Source organism: Dipteris shenzhenensis, chromosome 24, assembly GCF_047967505.1.
Source record: "Dipteris shenzhenensis isolate YYH24624 ecotype China chromosome 24, Dip_SZ_1.0, whole genome shotgun sequence".
NCBI lineage: Eukaryota > Viridiplantae > Streptophyta > Polypodiopsida > Gleicheniales > Dipteridaceae > Dipteris > Dipteris shenzhenensis.
Genome location: NC_141619.1, coordinates 16,341,699 through 16,360,406, shown reverse-complemented (window position 1 = coordinate 16,360,406; position 18,708 = coordinate 16,341,699). Strand labels below are relative to the sequence as shown.

At 42.7% G+C, this 18,708-nt stretch overlaps 1 protein-coding gene across 1 annotated transcript in view; it reads right to left on the bottom strand.

The window, feature by feature from the left end:
- LOC147886282 (transcription factor tau subunit sfc1-like) overlaps positions 1 to 18,708 on the bottom strand; it is a 92,700-nt gene that overhangs the window by 24,665 nt on the left and 49,327 nt on the right. Inside the window, exons 12-16 of the mRNA XM_087395082.1 lie at positions 7,624 to 7,762; positions 3,838 to 4,024; positions 2,844 to 2,989; positions 2,631 to 2,670; positions 1,500 to 1,671 (exon numbers count right to left, since the gene is read on the bottom strand). Coding sequence (XP_087251208.1) covers positions 1,500 to 1,671; positions 2,631 to 2,670; positions 2,844 to 2,989; positions 3,838 to 4,024; positions 7,624 to 7,762 — 684 coding nt within the window. The remainder of the gene's footprint in view (positions 1 to 1,499; positions 1,672 to 2,630; positions 2,671 to 2,843; positions 2,990 to 3,837; positions 4,025 to 7,623; positions 7,763 to 18,708) is intronic.

Here is an 18,708-nt window from a genome sequence, read left to right as displayed (position 1 = left end):
GGTGAAGGTTGAGTTATTTTGTTGTGTAATGTGTTTAGCATTTTATGTCCCAATTTTAAGATCGTTTCCAATAGGATAATACTTTAAGTACGCCTTGAGATGGGAGATCAAGGGACGAGGCCGGAGGGGGGAGGGATTGGCACATGGAGACATGGTTCCTTGGCCTCAATTATGTTATGAAGGCCATAGCCTTCTTGTTACTTGCATTAGCTCTAATAGATAAGAGTGACCACGTCCCATAGTGGTAGGGTAAAACCCACTAGAACATGGCCAATTATGCCTAAAGGGAAATTGTATTACACTAGTGTTTAGTGTTGGATCGTTATGATTAGGTGTGATGAACAGCACGATGGCAACCATGCAGAAAAAAGCCTCGACCTTATACTACGCAGCTATGTATATGACTCTTCCTCTTTTTAAAAAGTCTCGATTTCCAGCAGCAATATGTGGAGCTTTGAAATTGAGAACAGATCGTAAACTACACTGGAATTGGAGGTATTCATGAAACACCTTTTCTCACACTAGATCTCACAAAAGACTCACACCTTGCTCTACCACTCTTGTAGCAACACATGTAGATAGGACTTTCAACTGGAAATAGATCTGAAACCATTTGACAATATTTCAAGATGTTAAGACTCATCAAACAAATTCTAAAATAATCTCAAAATAAGCTGCCTATGAGACCGAGTACTGTCACCAAAAGCATTAACAGCATATTGACATTGTACTAAAAGAGAGGAAGATGCAACTACTACAAAAGAAGACACTTCGAGAGTTAAATCTGCAAGTTGAGAAAGAGCTACTCTTATATTCACAGCACGATGAGAATCCAAGCAAGAGATCTATATTAGACTAAGCACAGTCATAAGATATGCGTGTGAAAATAACAGTCCAAAAACCACCAGTTGCTCTGAAAACTGCAGCTTCTTTCATAGGGAATATCGTTCATATAGCTGCTTGGTTGGCACATATAATTCTTTCCATGGGTGCCACCTCACAGTCCATCGCACACGATCATCTCTCTCTAACTCATAACAATGGGAGGCAAGCCCTGTGAAGCTGTACCACTTTCAAAGTGATTACTTCCATCATAGGTATCAACATTAGAAGTCCATTGCATGGCTCTGTTAGCCTTGTTTCCTTTCTTTGATTCTTACTTTATCAAGCCATCAAAGTTTATACCTCTACAGGGTATTATGTGTGACAAGTATTCTCGAACAAGCTTAATAGTTATAATAGAAGGCTGTTGACCATGCAGTGCATACACTTTGCCACCAAAACTTCAATCCCATCCAACTGGCTGCCTCCTATTGTGTACTAGGCATGTATCCATCCTTGTGGCATCCTCATTATTTCATTCGGATTGAATTGATACAAAATTTTCCTTTCCACCCAGGGACACACAGGATAGTACAAAACTTCCCTTGTAGATTTTGTAGACTGATTAATGGTCCCATGATAAAACAGGTTCCTCATCAAAAAGCGACAACCGATATTACATACCATCTTCATCGTCATCATCGTCTTGCTCGTAAATGGCATACTCTGCATCTTCATCGCTTAGATCAACATGTGGCATTGTTCTCACATCCTCACTTGTATTCATGGGGAATTTCTCCAAAAGCTCTTGTAAGTAGTTCTTAGGGATGCTATCAGAAGGTTCCATAACTGCACTGCTGTTAAGTAAGCCTTCACATTAATCCATATTGTATTCCAAACGCACAATCATGGAATAACTCCACTTTCATTCCTTATTTGTCCATTTTGTTCAGCACACCTCAGACCAACTCACATAGAGAAAAACACACACACTTTTTTTTGGGGGGGTAACATCCATGGAAGATTGCAGTTACCAGCGTCAGAAGATTTCATTACTGACAAGAAAGCAGGATAATATAAATCCCGCGCATGTAGACAATCACACACGCACGCACGTGTGTCTGTGTGTGTGATCCTGCTTTCTTGTCATATAATGAGATTTTCTGATGTTGTAACTGCATGTCCCTTTCTTGGGGACTACTCTTTTAAATATAATGACAAATGGATTTCAGAGAGAGACAAAGAGAGAGTTTGTGTGTTGCCTTCCAAGACTTTTTGTTGACACATGCAAGCGCAGGATCTTTCGGACTTGTGTTGAGGCTGCCAGGTAAGATAGCATGAGAAGGATGAAGGATGATGGGCATATAGAGCGGACTTCAGCTCTGCGGATCGCTGGCTTACCACCATCTAGGAAACTTAAAGCTGCTGGCCTGTACTAGAAGGCCTCCGCTTCTGCATACATCTTCTACATTGGGGGTGGACGATTGAGTAATAGTGGATCTAAAGGCCTCTCCTGTAAGATCAAGAGATACAAAGGCTTGATGGAGTGAATTGTGCAAGGTGACGAGGACATTTATCGCGGCTGAGTAGGTGGAATGTGAACCTCCTACCGTAGTGACTAGAGATGAAAATGTGGAATGACCAGGTGAAACACGTGTTGAAATGCTTCAGTACATTGAAAACATAAGACAGCCAAGTTGAACGAAAACACAGTGAGGACAGGAACGCCAACAGCCAACACAGAATGTGGCCACATGATCCACTATGAGATACTCAAACAGGAGGACCTTGAAAGAAGAAAGGGATACAGATGTTTGCATCTTGTGAACCATTATCAATGCCTGGTTCCTGCAAAATAAGACCATCAGAAAATCTCCCTGAATGAGTGGAGAAATTATACACAAGTTTAATGCATAAACTGGCAGATTTGCCTTGAAAGATCTCTGTTTAGACCTTTGTTGAATTCATCCATATGTTTTGAAATCCTAACTCCAGAAGTGACGAACATGAGTGGCATTCACCTGAAACTGCTGATATTCCTCCTCCTCCTCCTCCTCCTCTTCCTCGTCTTCAGAATTCACAGTATTCAGATCAGCTTTCTGGAGGCTTGTTCCAACAAAATCAACTGCCGAACAAACATCTTTCTCCACATTGCTCAGTCCTACACCTTATGCAAAACATTATACAACCAAAGTAAGACTCTCTCTCTCTCTCTGTCTCTCTCTCTCTCTCTATCTCTATCGACCACATGTTTCCTGTCATCACAGTCTCATTCATCGTCCGGTGCCTCTTGAGTTTCCACCTTTGGCACAGGCCCAGATTTCTCTCATGTATTAGATCTGATATGATATGCTTATGTTGTATTCCTATACTCCTCCTCCTCCTCCTCCTCCTCCTCCTCTTCCTCTTCCTCGTCTTCAGAATTCACAGTATTCAGATCACCTTTCTAGAGGCTTGTTCCAACAAAATCAACTGCTGAACAAACATCTTTCTCCACATTGCTCGGTCCTACACCTTATGCAAAACATTATAGAACCAAAGTAAGACTCTCTCTCTCTCTCTCTCTCTATCGACCACATGTTTCCTGTCATCACAGTCTCATTCATCATCAGGCGCCTCTTGAGCTTCCACCTTTGGCACAGGCCCAGATTTCTCTCGTGTATTAGATCTGATATGATATGGTTATGTTGTATTCCTATACTGGGTTTCTAAAGACCTGCCGAATCTCTTGGGCAAACCCGGTGCTTACTAAAATATGTCAAATAAACAAAAGAGAAAGAAAACAAGAAATAAAGAAGAAAGGAAGAAGGTGACTGATCATATCTTTTATATGTCTGACCATAAATGAAGGATGTCAGATGCATGTTTCTATCGTCCGAATTACTAACTCATTTAGACTTTTGCGTAACCTTTCCCAAACCAACTTATTGTTTAAAATTTTGGGTTCATATACAGTTTGATGTCCTTATTTTCTTGGAAATACAATGCATGCCTCAAACTCAAACCAAGACATACCAGCAGTTGAGGCTATCTGAGGCTGACTGCTTGCAACCTGGTCAAGCCGCTTCAAGATTCCCAATTTCCTGGATTCAATTTGCTCTATATCTCTTGCAATGTTCCCTGGGATAAGACTAAGAAAACGAACCCGTATATGATGACGCAACCTGATAATTGTGGATCGATTAAACCAGCCTGTGTATTCCTGCAAATGCCATAATATCATAGGGAATGTCAGATGCAGAGAGAGTCCATAACGTTTACAAAAAATATACAGCAACCAAAAAACTACTGAATACTTTGGGTATATTTGAGCAGTCAATCATCCAGAGCGTCTTTCTTCCCAATGTCTCCCTTGTATTTGTTGCCTTTCTGCTGAGGAGACTATTCAGCACTGTTTATGGACTGCACACAGGCGGCAATCATCTAGAAGGGGATTGCCTGTTTTTTGAGCAACTTTATGCCTTTTCTTTTCTTCATGACTTGAGGCTCGATAGCTTGGCTTTCTCTATCGGGGACTTAGGTGTTTAATGAGAGAAGACATGACTCCTGCTAGGCTCTTTCAGTTCGACGACATTTGGTTGAGTCATGCTCACTGGATGACATTCCTGGCTCTCCTTACACACCTTGGAATCTGACCCGAAATACAATAATGCAGTTGACCAATCATTTCTTCAGCGCAAGCCATCGTCGATCGCGGAATCGAGACAATCTTAACAAAGGAATCAAACGACATTTTTTCCTCACTCTCTCTCTCTCTCTCCTTCCTTCCTGCACTTTGACACACAAACTAGGGCCTAGAACCAACAGGCTGGACCCCGCCGTACAAGATCTGCAGCTTCCAGGCTGATTTTCCATACGTGAATATTTTAGATTACAAGAGAGATTAACTCTACTCTCTTGGCAAGTGCCAAGTGTCAAAGTTCTAGCTACTATCTAAACTCAGGTCATGGGTTGAGTCATTCTGAGCCTTCCAACTCCCATGGTCACTTTGCTTTGGCAAGGTTCTTCCTTAGCTCCATAAAAATAGGCCATTTTGACCCCTCTTGGTACTTGTAACAATTCAATGAAGCACACCACCATGTCATCCGTTAATTGTTAGCTTTTGCATGCAAAAATAAACTCTAGACTAATCCTCGTCTCTCTGGGCGTCCCCACCGAGCAAACCAAAGCGCACGCTAAACATTCATTCTATGGTTGACCGAGATCTACCCTCTTTGACTATAATCAAGGGGCTTTGGCCAATGGTCAAGGTGCCTTAATTATAACCAATTCTCTCCAATCGAGGTTATAATATCTTGGTTGACTAAAGTCAACCCTCTTGGCCTAAACCAAGTCTCCTTGTCCAAAGTCAAGCCTTCTTGACCGAAGTTAAGTGTCTTTGACCGAAGTCAATGACCACTTAAAAGAACTCTTTGACCACAATTAAAACTAAATGAACTCCTCTTTAATTATGATCAAATAAATGGTCAACTTTGTACTTTACTTGGAATATTTACAGCTTGGTAACACACCTACACATGCCTATGAGGATACTTCAGGTGAGATTTTGGCAAGCATTTCAGTGTGGCATATTTGGAGTCTAGATGCACAAAGGCCTTAGATGGTACTCAGGTCCACCTTGCACACATATTGGTGAGTATTTGAATAGATATGGTACACACCTTGGTGGCCATTTGAGGGAGCATACAAGGGTCTTCCGAGGCAGCCTCTATTAGGAGCATTGTCTTCCTCAAGGAGTGGAGTGGCTCCCCGTTCTTCTCAAAGTCCCCTGTAAGGTTGAGGTGGCACTTTTAGCCTCAACCTTGGATTTTTTCTAGCTCTCTTATAGACCTTCTTTTGCCCTATTAGGGTGGTGTTTTCTCATGCCATGCATGATGTACTCCTCCCTTGCTTTGCTGTTGGTGGTTCTTTCATACTTAATAGAAGTTTTTTCTTTGAAAAAAAAAAGAGAATATGAAAAACGGAATCTTGTTCAAGGATGGCTTGGGACACCAGCTAGATGGCTTTTATTTTAGAGAGAGAAACTGGTAGCAACTTTTTATGAAAGAATAGTGGGTCGGGAGGTGAACACCTCACAGCAAACAATGAGGGAGATGGCCTTCACATGGAGGAGTTATGATAAACAGAAATTCAGCTTGAAGGAGCCTTGTACAAAAACACTTTGAGGGAGCAAGAGAGTAAGGTGGAAGTAGGAAGTAATTAGATAGGTTAAAAATAATACGTAAACTGATATTCGTGGAATCTTGTCACAATAGACTAACTCTAGTATTTCCACTACTAACTATTAATAGTATGAAGCCCACAGAGGCCACTCCAATACCATAGTTCACCTCCATGAGTTGCCATTTTGGGCAGGTATCTTGGCTTATTAAAAAGAACCACACCAATCCTTCTAAAGCCATGCAAAACCACCTTCGAGGGTCCATAACAAGCCGCCAGATGTAGTTACAAACGTGACTAAGCTTGAGACAATTTGACTCGGCAATCCTCTAGTCAACCTTTAAATGAAAGCTTTAATAAATAGGAGGATTGTGATCACTTGACATGAAAGCAAATGGTCAGCTTTAGAGAAACAAACTTTAAGTAGAAGGACCTTTCCTACAAGACAAGGCAAGATATTAGCCATTGACCATATTTGTCGGGAACTGGATAAAATTTTGAGGGAACCAAATTATTAACTATTTGAAAGGAAGAAGACTTGACAACAGACTCAAGACATATGCCACAATAGGACTCAAAAACACATTGCGCTAAAGAGAACTTCCATGATACATCAATAATTAAGGTAGATGATACAGCCAATAGGAGAGTAGAGGTTCAATACAGCCAATGGATGATATCACGTGCATTCAAGCCCTATTTTTACTTTATATAAAATTGTGAATTTTTTAAAATGATACTACTCTGTAAATATATTTTATAGAAAACATGATTTTAAAATGCTATTGAATGCACATGATAGTCACATTTCTTCTACATGGACCACTCAAGAACACCACCTTGTGAAGTTTTCCACATAATACAGTGATTATGGATCTTGGCATTCCATGCCCTAGGTGCTTTCTTCAATCCATACAAGGATTTGAGCAATTTGTAAAACCTTTGCTCTTGGCCTTTGACAACATAACGGTCTAGCTATCACACGTAGATTTCCTCGTCTAGAAAACCAAAAAAGAGTTTTTGACTTCCATTTGATATATAGGCCATCAAATTGTGATGATAGAGTAATAAGTGTTCAAACAATTGTCATTTTTGCAACTAGTGCAAAGGGTTTCTCATAATTTTTACCATATTATGTTTTGTAGTATTAACAGCTCAGCTCTTTTATGAGGTGGTAAGTGCACAACAAGATCGGTAGATCTGAGTGCTATTGTAATGATGAGTACTTAGTCTTTTTATTGCATCTACCTTGTAGATTTGTGCTTTGAGAGTGTTATATTTGAATGTCTATCAGTCTAGACTGACTGAGTTTTTTTAGCACAATGACACAAGCATGAAATTATTAAGTTCATGTACGAACGAGGCAATGGTAATGCAAGGTAACAAAGGATTGGAACCAGACTCGTATTGTCAATCGGTGGATGATTCTAGTGCCACCGACGCATTGCAAATATTTTCTCTTCAAGTGATCTCTTGCACCTAAGACATTTGCTAAAGCATTCCCCACGTTATCAGAAATCTTCTATTGCAATCATTGATTATTTGTACAAATAAAGGTTACCCTTCATCTCAGCTTATTGTGGCAGAGTTCTTCATGTAAAAATATAAATATTGAAAGCTGAACAAACTAGATGCACTTACATTACAAGTAGATCGCTCAGGTGGGCGCCGTATTTGACCTTGAATGTAATCATCCTTTAGATCGTGCAATTGCAAATAAGAAAATTTCTTTGAAGGTGCCACTTTGAAAGAACAAATATCACTCCAAGTAATGTCATGCCTGCAATACCAAAAGAAAATGCATGTCATGAATAGATATGTGCATTCAACAAAGTTTAAGGGTACGTTATGGTTGAAAAAAAATCTTGACAATAGATCCGAATAACACACAATTCCCACCAAATATAGAACCCCCCCCGCCCTCGCAACACTTGGAACCTAGATGTGCATATCTTCATATTATAACAATTTAAGCTAATGATTACGGTTGCTCTGCATTCTCCTAAGTCAAAACAAATACTTCTTGAGAAAAGGATGCCTATATTGGATGCAGCCCTCTTATTTGAGAAATAAAGACAGTCGCAAGGAACATGATGCATCAATCTAGAAGCAAACGTGTTTCTATTATGAGCATTAAAGAAATGAGGAGAAGTATTCGACACTTGATTTAGATTACAACAAGGAGGAACGTTCTTAGGTGGATGAGCTGTCCAAACCATTAAATTCCTTTGTCTCAACTTCCATTCCAAAGTAAAACTTCCAGGAAATAAGGTATATAATGTTCTCATCCAAAAAACATCACGACACCTAGCTTCCTTGAAAATTTTTCTGAAGTAGAAATTTGTCCTTCTAACTGCTCTGTATTTAAAATCAGATTTTGTGATTTGTTTTCCTTTTTGCAGACTTTACTAGCTTCCTTGGTGTGCTCTGGAAAAAAGCAAAAGCAGTATGACAAGTTTTGTGTTATATAAAGCAAAATACTACTATGAATATTGCAGATAATGTTGATTACTTAGGAGGTATGAGTAGGGCTGAGAGGCTGGAAGAAGCCACCAAAAAGTTCCAAGAGGAGAAAACAAGACTCAGCAGACATACGCAAGAACTCACACATAGTTGCAAATTGATACGGTAGTTGTTGTGTCACACACCCCCTCAAAGAATAAATCAATGAAGGACATTCATTGGCTGCAACTTGGACAAAAATTCTTATAGACCTTGCATGCCCACTAAGGTGAGAAAAAGATACCCTCATGAGACTAGAAATATAACAATTTTATAGATTAGGTTTTGTAAATTGAGCAATAGGGGAGGGGAAGGAGATATCATAGCTCTTACTTGTCTCGCTGCTGCTCCTCCCATCACCTGCTGCTCCATAGCTCCTTCAACTTTCCTGCCTCTGTTTCGGCCCTCTTCTGCTAATTCACCCTCTGGTTCACCTGTGCAGCATCCCCGTCCTTGTCCCACCTGTTGCTTCGCCCCATATTGTTGTACAGTTCACTCTCTCCATCCTCCTTCACTCCGGCACTCTCTCTCCACCCGCACTTCATTTCTCTTCTCTTCATTCTATGTGGATGATAGAGGTGGTACTATTTGCATTGCCCCAAGGGAATCTAGTTCTAGCCATTTATGCGAATAAGTTCATCTGGCCATGTTGCCAATGATCCCATAGTGGATGCCTCGAGCCTCATTTCTATCATCAGTTTTCTTTTCTTTTTTTCAATGAAAAAAAGATCCCATAGTGGATGCCTCGAGCCTCAAATCTATCATCAGTTTTCTTTTCTTTTTTTCAATGAAAAAACTTCTAATAAGTATGAAAGAAACTCCAAGAGCAAAGCTCAAGAGAGAAGTGCATCATGCAAGGCATGAAAAAACTAACCCCCTAGTAGGGCCAAATCAAGCTCTTGTAAGAGAGCAAGAAAAAATCCAAGGTTGAGGCTGAAAGTGCCACCCCAACACTGCGGAGGACTCCGAGAAGAATGGGGAGCCACTCCACTTTCTGAGAAAAAGAGCCCTCCTGATACATGTTGCCAAACCCCCAAATGACCACCAAGGTTATCTAACCAAATACTCATCAATTTGTGTGCAGGGTGGACCTCGGAGCCATCCAAGGCCTCTATGCATCTGGATCTCCAGATAGGCTACACTAATATGCTCGCCTAGATCTCCCATGATATATCCACAGAGGCAGGTGCATGTCTATAAGGAGAGCCTAGAATGTCATCCAAAGACCATGACTCAACCAAATGTCATCAAACCAAAAAAGCCCAAGAAGAGTCATGTCTCTCATAAAACACTCGAGGCCCCGAACAAGAGAGCCAAACTTCTAAGTCCCAGATCATGAAGGAAGGAGAAGGCATAAAGGTACTCAATAAGTTAGCAATCCCTTTCCAAACGATCCTTGTTTCTCTATAGTCCCATAAACAATGCTAAATAGACTCCACAACTGAATGCATCTCTACGCATCTATCTTCACTCAACAAGATTGAAACCACCTCCTGGAAGGTTAAGGCATCTGAATTCAAGCGTACAATAGTGACTAATTCAAGCATACCTAGGGTGGAGACAAGTAAGCACAATCGCCTTAGCATCATCATCAACCTGAACTGAGAGATCCTGCAACTGCTTCATAATAGATTGCATTTTGTTGAGATGCATTGCTAGTGACTCTCCATCGCCCATTTGCAGACTAAATAATTCTTGCTTAAGCATGATTTTGGAATTCTTGACTCCGAATCCAAAGAGCGTGTCCAACATGGTCTAGTTCTAGTGTGCAGTCTTCTTAACATCCACATGGTGGAAATACTCTAATCCAAGAGCTCTTCCCAATAGACCAAGAGCTTTTTCATTTCTGGCATCCCAAGCCTGCATCTTCTCGAGACCTTGATTGTTAGTCAGCTTGTTTTCAGAGCCAGATACGACTCCCCATAGCTTTTCTCCATGAATAAAGGTCACACAACTAGTTGCCAGAATGGGAAGTTCCAGCCATTGAACGTCACGAATGATATGTCAGGGAGGCCTCTCTGGATGCATTCGTCGATGAGTCCATTGTTTATCTTTATTGGAAAAGCAATTGTTCACACAAGCTTGCGAGAATGTCAAGTGCAAAGATTTTGTGCCCACGTAAGACCACACAGGCCGAGATATACTACGCTATGAAGTGAGCACACAGCTCTAATGAATGGTGACACACGCCTCTGCAAGTGGTAGACACCTCTGGTCGGGTCAAGCCTCATATAGAAGCAAGCTTCACCGCTTATGCACAGCTGTAAGAACCGCCATGGAGACTGACTATCAGTTGTCAGGACATGCACTCCAATTGGGATCACCCCGAGCTTTTGGAACAACTCTCATCTAGTGCCAAAAGTCGAATGATGTGCTGAGTATTTGGAGAGGGGAAGAGATACCTTCTAGGGAACCGCCATGGAGATTGACTATCAGTTGTCAGGACATGCACTCCAATCGGGATCATATAGAAGCAAGCTTCACCACTTATGCACAGCTGTAAGAACCGCCATGGAGACTGACTATCAGTTGTCATGACATGCACTCCAATCGGGATCACGACGAGCTTTTGGAACGACTCTCATCTGGTGCCAAAAGTCAAATGATGTGCTGAGTATTTGGAGAGGGGAAGAGATACCTTCCAAGGAACCGCCTTGCTCATAAACGCGTCGAAGTATGCATGCACAAATGCCAAGTAGCTGACCATTGCCACCTCAGATGACCCTACAAAGTTTACCATGCCAAGATGTACTAATGCTAACACCTATCACGGTTGTAGGTCATGTGGAGTAGTGCCTTTTGGCTTCAGGATGGTATCTACCATATCAATTCCCTCGGGTTCATGGAGCATTTGGCCCAATGGAGGTGTTTCCATAAAGTATTTGCACAATTGGACTGCAGGGAGTGGGAATTGAACGATTCAGGGCACAAACAGAAGAGCCTCCCCTTCGCGACACCGATTAGTAATGTTAGGAAGTTTTAGCTTAGCCTTATGGGCTGGACGCCCACCAAAGCTCTTTATTCGGAGAATTTCAGATTTCTATTGACTTGCAAAAATCCTTTTGGAAGAGACTCTCAAATCCCTCAAGAATAGAAAAATCAGTCCTTTCTTTTGTCTTCTATGTATGGAGGGATTTTAGTGAACGAGTGGAGGCCCTTGTTCGACTTATATTCGTTGCCTTTCTATAGGCAATGCTGAGCAACCATTTGCAGCTAAGGAGAAAAAGAACACTAAGGACAATGGAAAGAAGCCAATGGTCACTTGCAACTATTGTGGGCAAGAAGGTTGTGAGGAGAAGCATTGTTACAAGAAGGCGTATGATGACAAGCGTGGCAGCAGTTGAACGCTTGCCTACTCGAAGACAATGGTACAGATGAGGTAGCTGGGTTGGTGAGTGAAGGTGGTACTCCTATAATCAACTTGAAAGACAACAGTTACCCTAATGATGACTATGCTTTTTAGCTCACAGAATTACGACCTTTTTTTGGCTTGATAGTAGTGGTTTCACCCCTACTCAGTTTAGGAGGGGGATTGTTAGTATTAGTACATCTTGACATGGTAAACTTCGTAGGGTCATCTGAGGTGGCAGTGGTCAGCCACTTGGCATTTGTGCATGCATACTTCGACGTGTTTATGGGCAAGGCGGTTCTCTGGAAGGTGTCTCTTCTCCCCTTCGAATACTGAGCCAATCATTCGACCTTTGGCACCAGATGACAGTCATTCCAAACACTCGTGATGATCCCGATTAGAGCGCATATGCTGGTAATTGATAGTCGGTCTCCATGGCGGTTCTTACAGCTGTGCGTAAGCGGTGAAGCTTGCTTCTATATGAGGCTTGACCCAACCAGAGGTGTCTACCACTTGCAGAGGTGTGTGTCACCATTCATTAGAGCTGTGAGCTCACTTCATAGCGTAGTGTATCTTGGCCTGTGTGGTTTTTATGGTCGTTTGCTTGACTATGTGTTGAGGTCTATAGGAGACATTTGTGGTCACGTAGATCGAGTGTAGCATCTAATATTTTGTGACCTGCAACAAGCCCAGTCGGGCTAAGCAGATGTGTCATTAGATTGTATCTCTGTTGTCCCAGAGAGTTTTTGGTATTCATAATATAGTCGACATAGTTCTGGTCTTGATTTTTATATCACATGTCTTCGGGTTTGTGAGCTACTACGTGCATTCTAAATCCTCTAGCCTCTATCCTCTGCCTGGCCCTGTCGTGTTACTAGCTCTTGATCCCAACAGTGCCGAAGTCATATGTATATCATTCGTAGACCTAGACACCCTGCACCCATCAATAACATCAAAGACCAAGGCATTCCCGTCTAATCCTCGTAGTCTAATGACCTAAAGCGGGATTCCTGATCTCATAAAGGCCCCTAGCCAAGTAGACTGAGAGTGAGGCCTATCACCTAAAGAACCCAATCCAAGGGTATGGTTGCATTAATTTGCCGAATTCTCCCTGCACTTTCTCTGAGGTGACTTACTAATTGGAGTCTCCGATCATCCGGAGGTTTTTGAAATCCTTGGGAGACCCATGAAGGGAGGTGGCCTCAATCTAATAGATCTAGACGTGTAGAGTGGAGCCCTATTATGCAAGGTGGTGGTTAGAGGACTTTAGCTAGGAAAGGAACCTTGGAAAGATTTTATCGTTCAAAGCATACAGTCCAGCTCTTCTTTCACATGTGGAGATTTAAGGGATAATACTAGGGGGATCTTTACTTGATCATCCCATCTCAGGGCTCTCTCCTCCCCTTTTATGGTTGCTAGCCTGAAAGCTTGGGCCAGGTTCAAGACTACTCTTTAAAGAGCTTACGCTTCCTCTCAGGAAGAGATTGGTAGACCGCATGTCGCGTGCAATGACAGTAGACTTGATGATCATGGCAGACCACTTGGTACTTCTCAAGTATGGAGTGGTCTAGATGGGAGAGAGGTCCTGTTTACTCAATGGAACATGTAAACCATGCCATGGCTAGCAGTACCTCGTTGAACACCACCACTCAGGTCAAGTTTGCTTGAACTCCAAAAAAGGATTTTCCTCTTAACACTGGGGCAAATTGTTGCAAAGAGATGCTGACACCGAGTCTAGCAGACCAAGTATCTAATAGAAATAGCCCCCCATACTGGAGTGTCCTAGTCACTAATCCCAAAGGCATTGGATTTATTCCAATTAATATATACACCTACTATAGGCTAAAATAAATCAAGGAGATGAGATTGTGTGGAGTGGCATCCAAGAAAACAGCAGTATCATAAACTAGCTCACTATTCAAGAGCTCCTCATCCTATCCAAGGGAAGTTTCAGCCCTATAATGTTTGCCTGAGCTCTCAAAAAAATGATCATTCCTTCAGCCATAAATAAATACAAGAAGGGGCCAAGAGGGCATCCCTGGCAAGCTGATCTAGAAATATAATACCTATCTCCCCTTCCTCCTCAGATAAGCACATAGCTGTGGGCTAATCTATACATAGACGACACCCCTTTGATCCAAGCATCTAAAAATCCAAAGCATAGAAGGGTACCCTCTAAAAAACTCCAATCTACTTTGTCATAATCTTTCTTGAAATCCTGGAGTAGAATGGCAAGGCACAGGCTGCTCTATAGCCAACGTAAAGTCTCCTAGGTCTTTATTGCAATAGAAATCTCTTTGTACAAGGTGGCTCATGAGAAAGCAGAGTCTAAGTACAAATTCTCAACTCAACTGAGAGCCTAGAGGCTCTAAATTTATAGACTAGGCCAGCCACATAGAAAGCATGTGCTTTTCAAAAGCTAGGGCCTGCTTTACTTGCCTAAAATAGGCGATTTTCTCTAGAAAGTTGGGCTTTCTCAAAAGCAAACGCTTTCTCCATAAAGAGAGGCACCTTCATTGCTTTTAACTCAAGTACTCTTCCCACTCAGCTTTATGCTCAAATACACATCATTTCAAGAGATCTAGCACTTTGGAATTCGCAAGTCCACTTTGACCATTTGACTAGGGATGAAAAGAAGAAGAAAAATCCCCGCCTCTTGGTGGGAGGGGTTGCACAGCCCACGGACCCCTCGCCGAGCAATTCTCACAAGCAGGGGTGTCGCTTAAGATCCAATTTTTCCAGGAGTCCCTCGGGTCCTATTGCCACAGGTTCTCCAGGGTAGGGCCTAAAGTCCTCTTACAAGCTATGACAGAGAGGGAATGGGAGGATGAGGGACCGATAGTGGGCCACTTGGACAAGGCTTGGCATAGTGACCCAAACACGGTTTTATCAAGTCCAGAGGGAGCAGTTTGGTGCCTTTGGCTTTGGGAGGGCTGGTCTCTTCGAGAGATTCAGTAATATCTGGGGGAGAGGTTTTGGCCAGCTCGTGTCAGGCACTCAGACAGAGTAGAGGAGGTGCCGTTTTTCTCTTATACAACTCGCATCAGTCGGCACATTCAAGTAGAGGCAGTAGCTTAGAGCAGGAAGTCCCTCGATAGGTCATTTCCCACTTATGGCCTCACCTCTAAACTAGCCTAAGGCCACGGAAGATCTCATGTTTCTTCTACCTTGTGGCTCGCGGGGGCTTGCCCATTGGCCCTTGGCTAGAGCAGATGTGGGTAGATTGTAGATGCCTATGCTGTGCAGAGCGGGTGCTAGAGACGATCACTCTTTGTCTCTAGGATTGCATTGATGCACAGAGGATCTGGTTAGCAACCTTCAAGATTGTGGCCAACACGCAACAGATGCAGCGGGACTTCACTTGGGGGATGGTGGCATGGCTCACAGAGGGGGGACATGCCTTCCCTATTGATATAGTCTCACCAGCTTACAGGGTACATGATCAGTAGGTCTTCCGTATCGACGCATATGATGCATCGCCTCCTTCCCGGGCATGGCCGACGTTCTCACTACAGGATAGTGTTTGGGAGACGGTGTCCAACATCACTGCTTGAACATCTGGGTAGCTTGGTATAGCCAGGTGATGGGGGGCCAGTAGGTCTCTCCGACATCTACTCTAGACGCCGCCTGGCATGACATTATATTCACTTTGCGCGCCACCTGGGAGCACAGTACTCTAGTGACCGCCAAAAAGTAGAAGCGCTTATGTAAGGCTTGGCCTGCATGCATCTTTTATACTCTTTCCGCGAGAGGTATTCACTGGATGTATAGACCTCCACCTTGGTTGTTAGCCCCTGTTCTGGAGATTCCCTAGGCAGTGAGCTAGGTTCTCTAGAAACAGGGTGGTTTCTTTGTGACAACCAGTTTCTCATTGTACTTAGCATAATTAGCTACTTTAGTAAGCTTATCTGTATGGTGTTTTTCAAGCATTAATAGAAGTTTCTTCTCTGGGAAAAAAAAAAAAAGAGGACAGGCGGGCAGGTAGGGAGGAGAGCCGAGGGCCAAAGAGAGAGGAGGCGTAACAGAGAGAACAGGTGGGGAGGAGTAGGAGGGAGACGTGTTAGAATTATTATCATATTATAGGCACTGGCCAATGTATTGTAATAAGTAGGTTAGGGACACTTTTCCCTCATTGAGGTTTTTCCCCCTAACCACAGTCCAATCCCTAACTACAATTAGTGGATAGGATAGGGTTTTGTCACTTAGACAAAACCCCTCACTCTTTCTTTGTACTCACTTCATTTTCCACTATTCTATTCTATACACTTATGTTTGCTCACTCTCACTCTTGCTCTCCATTTTGTTCACATTTGGTATCAGAGCGGGTTCTCCCTGCTCTTACTCCTGCTACACATTTGCCTCCAGCTCCCGTCCTCCAGCTCCAGCCCATTCTGTACAGTCGGTACGACTGTACGGATCCCGTACTGCCTACCCATACCGTCGTAAGGTTCTGCACATCGTATTCTGCATCAGCGCCGCCATCCATCTGCTACCCGTCCATACAACAGTACGGTCAGCCCTACTGTTCTGCTGCTTCCGTACACTGTACTGTCAGCCCGTACTGTTCTGTAGGTTATGTACTGCAGGTTCCATACACCGTACAAGCTATCAGTGCATTCCGTAAAGTTGACAGGGCATTCCTTATTGCTGACAAGCATTCCGTACCAGACTGCGCCAGTCGTCCGTACAGCAGGTCGTGTGGGCGTCCGTACAGTGCAGCACTCCGTAGATCTGTGCCTTCCGTACAAGTTGAAGATGTCTATTCTTTTTGGCAGGAGCCATTTGCAGGCATTTGTGCATTGAGCCATTGTTTGGCTGTGGACTCTAGCAGGCATTTCTTTCTAGCATGTGGAAATTTGGGTCTTTTGCAGGAGACTTGAAATTTGAGTGACATTTGCTCAATTTCACCCCAAAATTTGGAACTTTTGGTTTTGAACTGCAATTTCAGGCATTTTTGGGGCTTTCAGTTAATTTGCCCTCTTTTGGATGCAATTTTCTTTGAAAAATTTGGGGCTTTCGGCATTGGGATGCAATTTGGCAGTTGAAAGACCATATGGGATATTGGCAAGCAGTTTTGGACTCAGTGTGAGTCAATTTGCAGCCTTTTGCCACATTTTGCAGATTTTCTTTGCAGATTTTTGGGCATTTCCAAAGCATTGTGGTGCATTTCAAGCCTTTGATAGGCTATGACAGTATTTGTCACTGTGGGCAGATTTTCTTTGGTAGACTCTGGTTGTGCATTTTACATCCCAGGAAGGATTTTACTTGTCTAGTTTGCTGTGTTTTTTGAGTATATCTAGCAAAAATGGCTCAGAACAACCCCAATGAGGTGTTTGGGGTCCTCACATAGCAGGATAAGTTGGATGGCACCAACTACTCCTTGTGGAGTTTTATGGTTCGCAACATCTTGGTTGGCAGACATCTTTGGGATTATGTCAATGGAGATGAAGCAAGGCCAGATTCAGTGGCTACACCTGTCACTCTATAACTGGAGGCAGGGATAGAGGTAAAAATGCAGCACAAGTAATTGGAGCAGCTGCTGCTCCAGTGCCTCCCACATCAGAGCAGAAAAGATGGGATTCTAGAGATGCACAAGCTCTATTTGTAATTTCTCTTTCTGTCAAGAGGTTCATTATTCCTCACATTCGGTCATGCAAGGCCTCAAAGGCAGCTTGGGAGATATTAGAGAGTATGTTTGCAGCAAGAAATGATGCCAGAGTTTCCTTCTTGAAGAGAGAGCTATCTCATACGCATATGGATGAGGGAGATTCCATGAATGCTCACCTCACAAAGCTTCAGGATTTGAGGGAGCAGTTGTTGAATATAGATGAAGTTATTCCAGATTCAGAGATGATTACCACCACTATGAATTCTCTTCCTGAGTCTTATCTTGGTTTCCACACCTCGCTGAATTTGTCATTGAGGGGGGGCAGCAATCCTCTCTCTTTTCACGAGTTAGTAGGACTTCTATTGCAGGAAGAGCAGACACGAAGAAATATGGCAACACGGGCTGGTGAGCATGCCATGATTTCTAAGTTTAAGCCCAAAGGAAAAAGGCAGCAAAAGCAACATGCCAATCAGCCCGCACATCAGCATAAAGCTGATTCAGGACAGCCCTCTTATAAGGCTAAGGGTGATGCAGATAAGCCTAAAAAGAAGGGCATTTGTCACTACTACAAGAAGCCAGGACATTATATTGGTCAATGCAAGAAGCGCATAGCTAAAGAAAAGAGAGGGATTCAAGTATGGCTGTCTCAGATGCATCAGCTCCTAATGCACATGATGGGAGAGATGTTACAACCAACGTTGTGGAAGAGCACTATGCCTTTTTGTCTTGCATTTTAGATTCTTCAGTGGGTAGTTCAGATACTACAGCCACTATTGATGATGATCCATATGCTTTTTTGACTTGCAGTTCCGATCCTTCAAAGGATGTATGCTCTCTCAGTGTCAATGAGACACTGAATACTTGGTATTTTGATAGTGGTTCTTCTAAGCACATCACTTCTCAGAAGAGCCTTTTTGCATCTCTGCATCCTCCACCTATTAAAAAGAAGGTGACATGTGCAAATAATTCTTCTTATTCGATGGCACAGATTTCAGAATTTCAGATGTTCTTTATGTGCGAGGTATAAAGAAGAATTTGCTTTCAATGTCCTCTCTCAATAGAGGAGGATTTCAGGTTATATTCGATGATGCTAAGTATGCAGTCAGAGACAAAGAGAATGACTATGCTTTGATGTTGTCTAGCACTTTGTATCGGGATCTTTTTCAGCTTGATATATAAGAGAAAAGATCCGATCTTGCACTTTCAGTGAGCACTCCCACTGCTGCGATGCAAAATGCGGAGTTATGGCATGCCAAGTATGGGCACA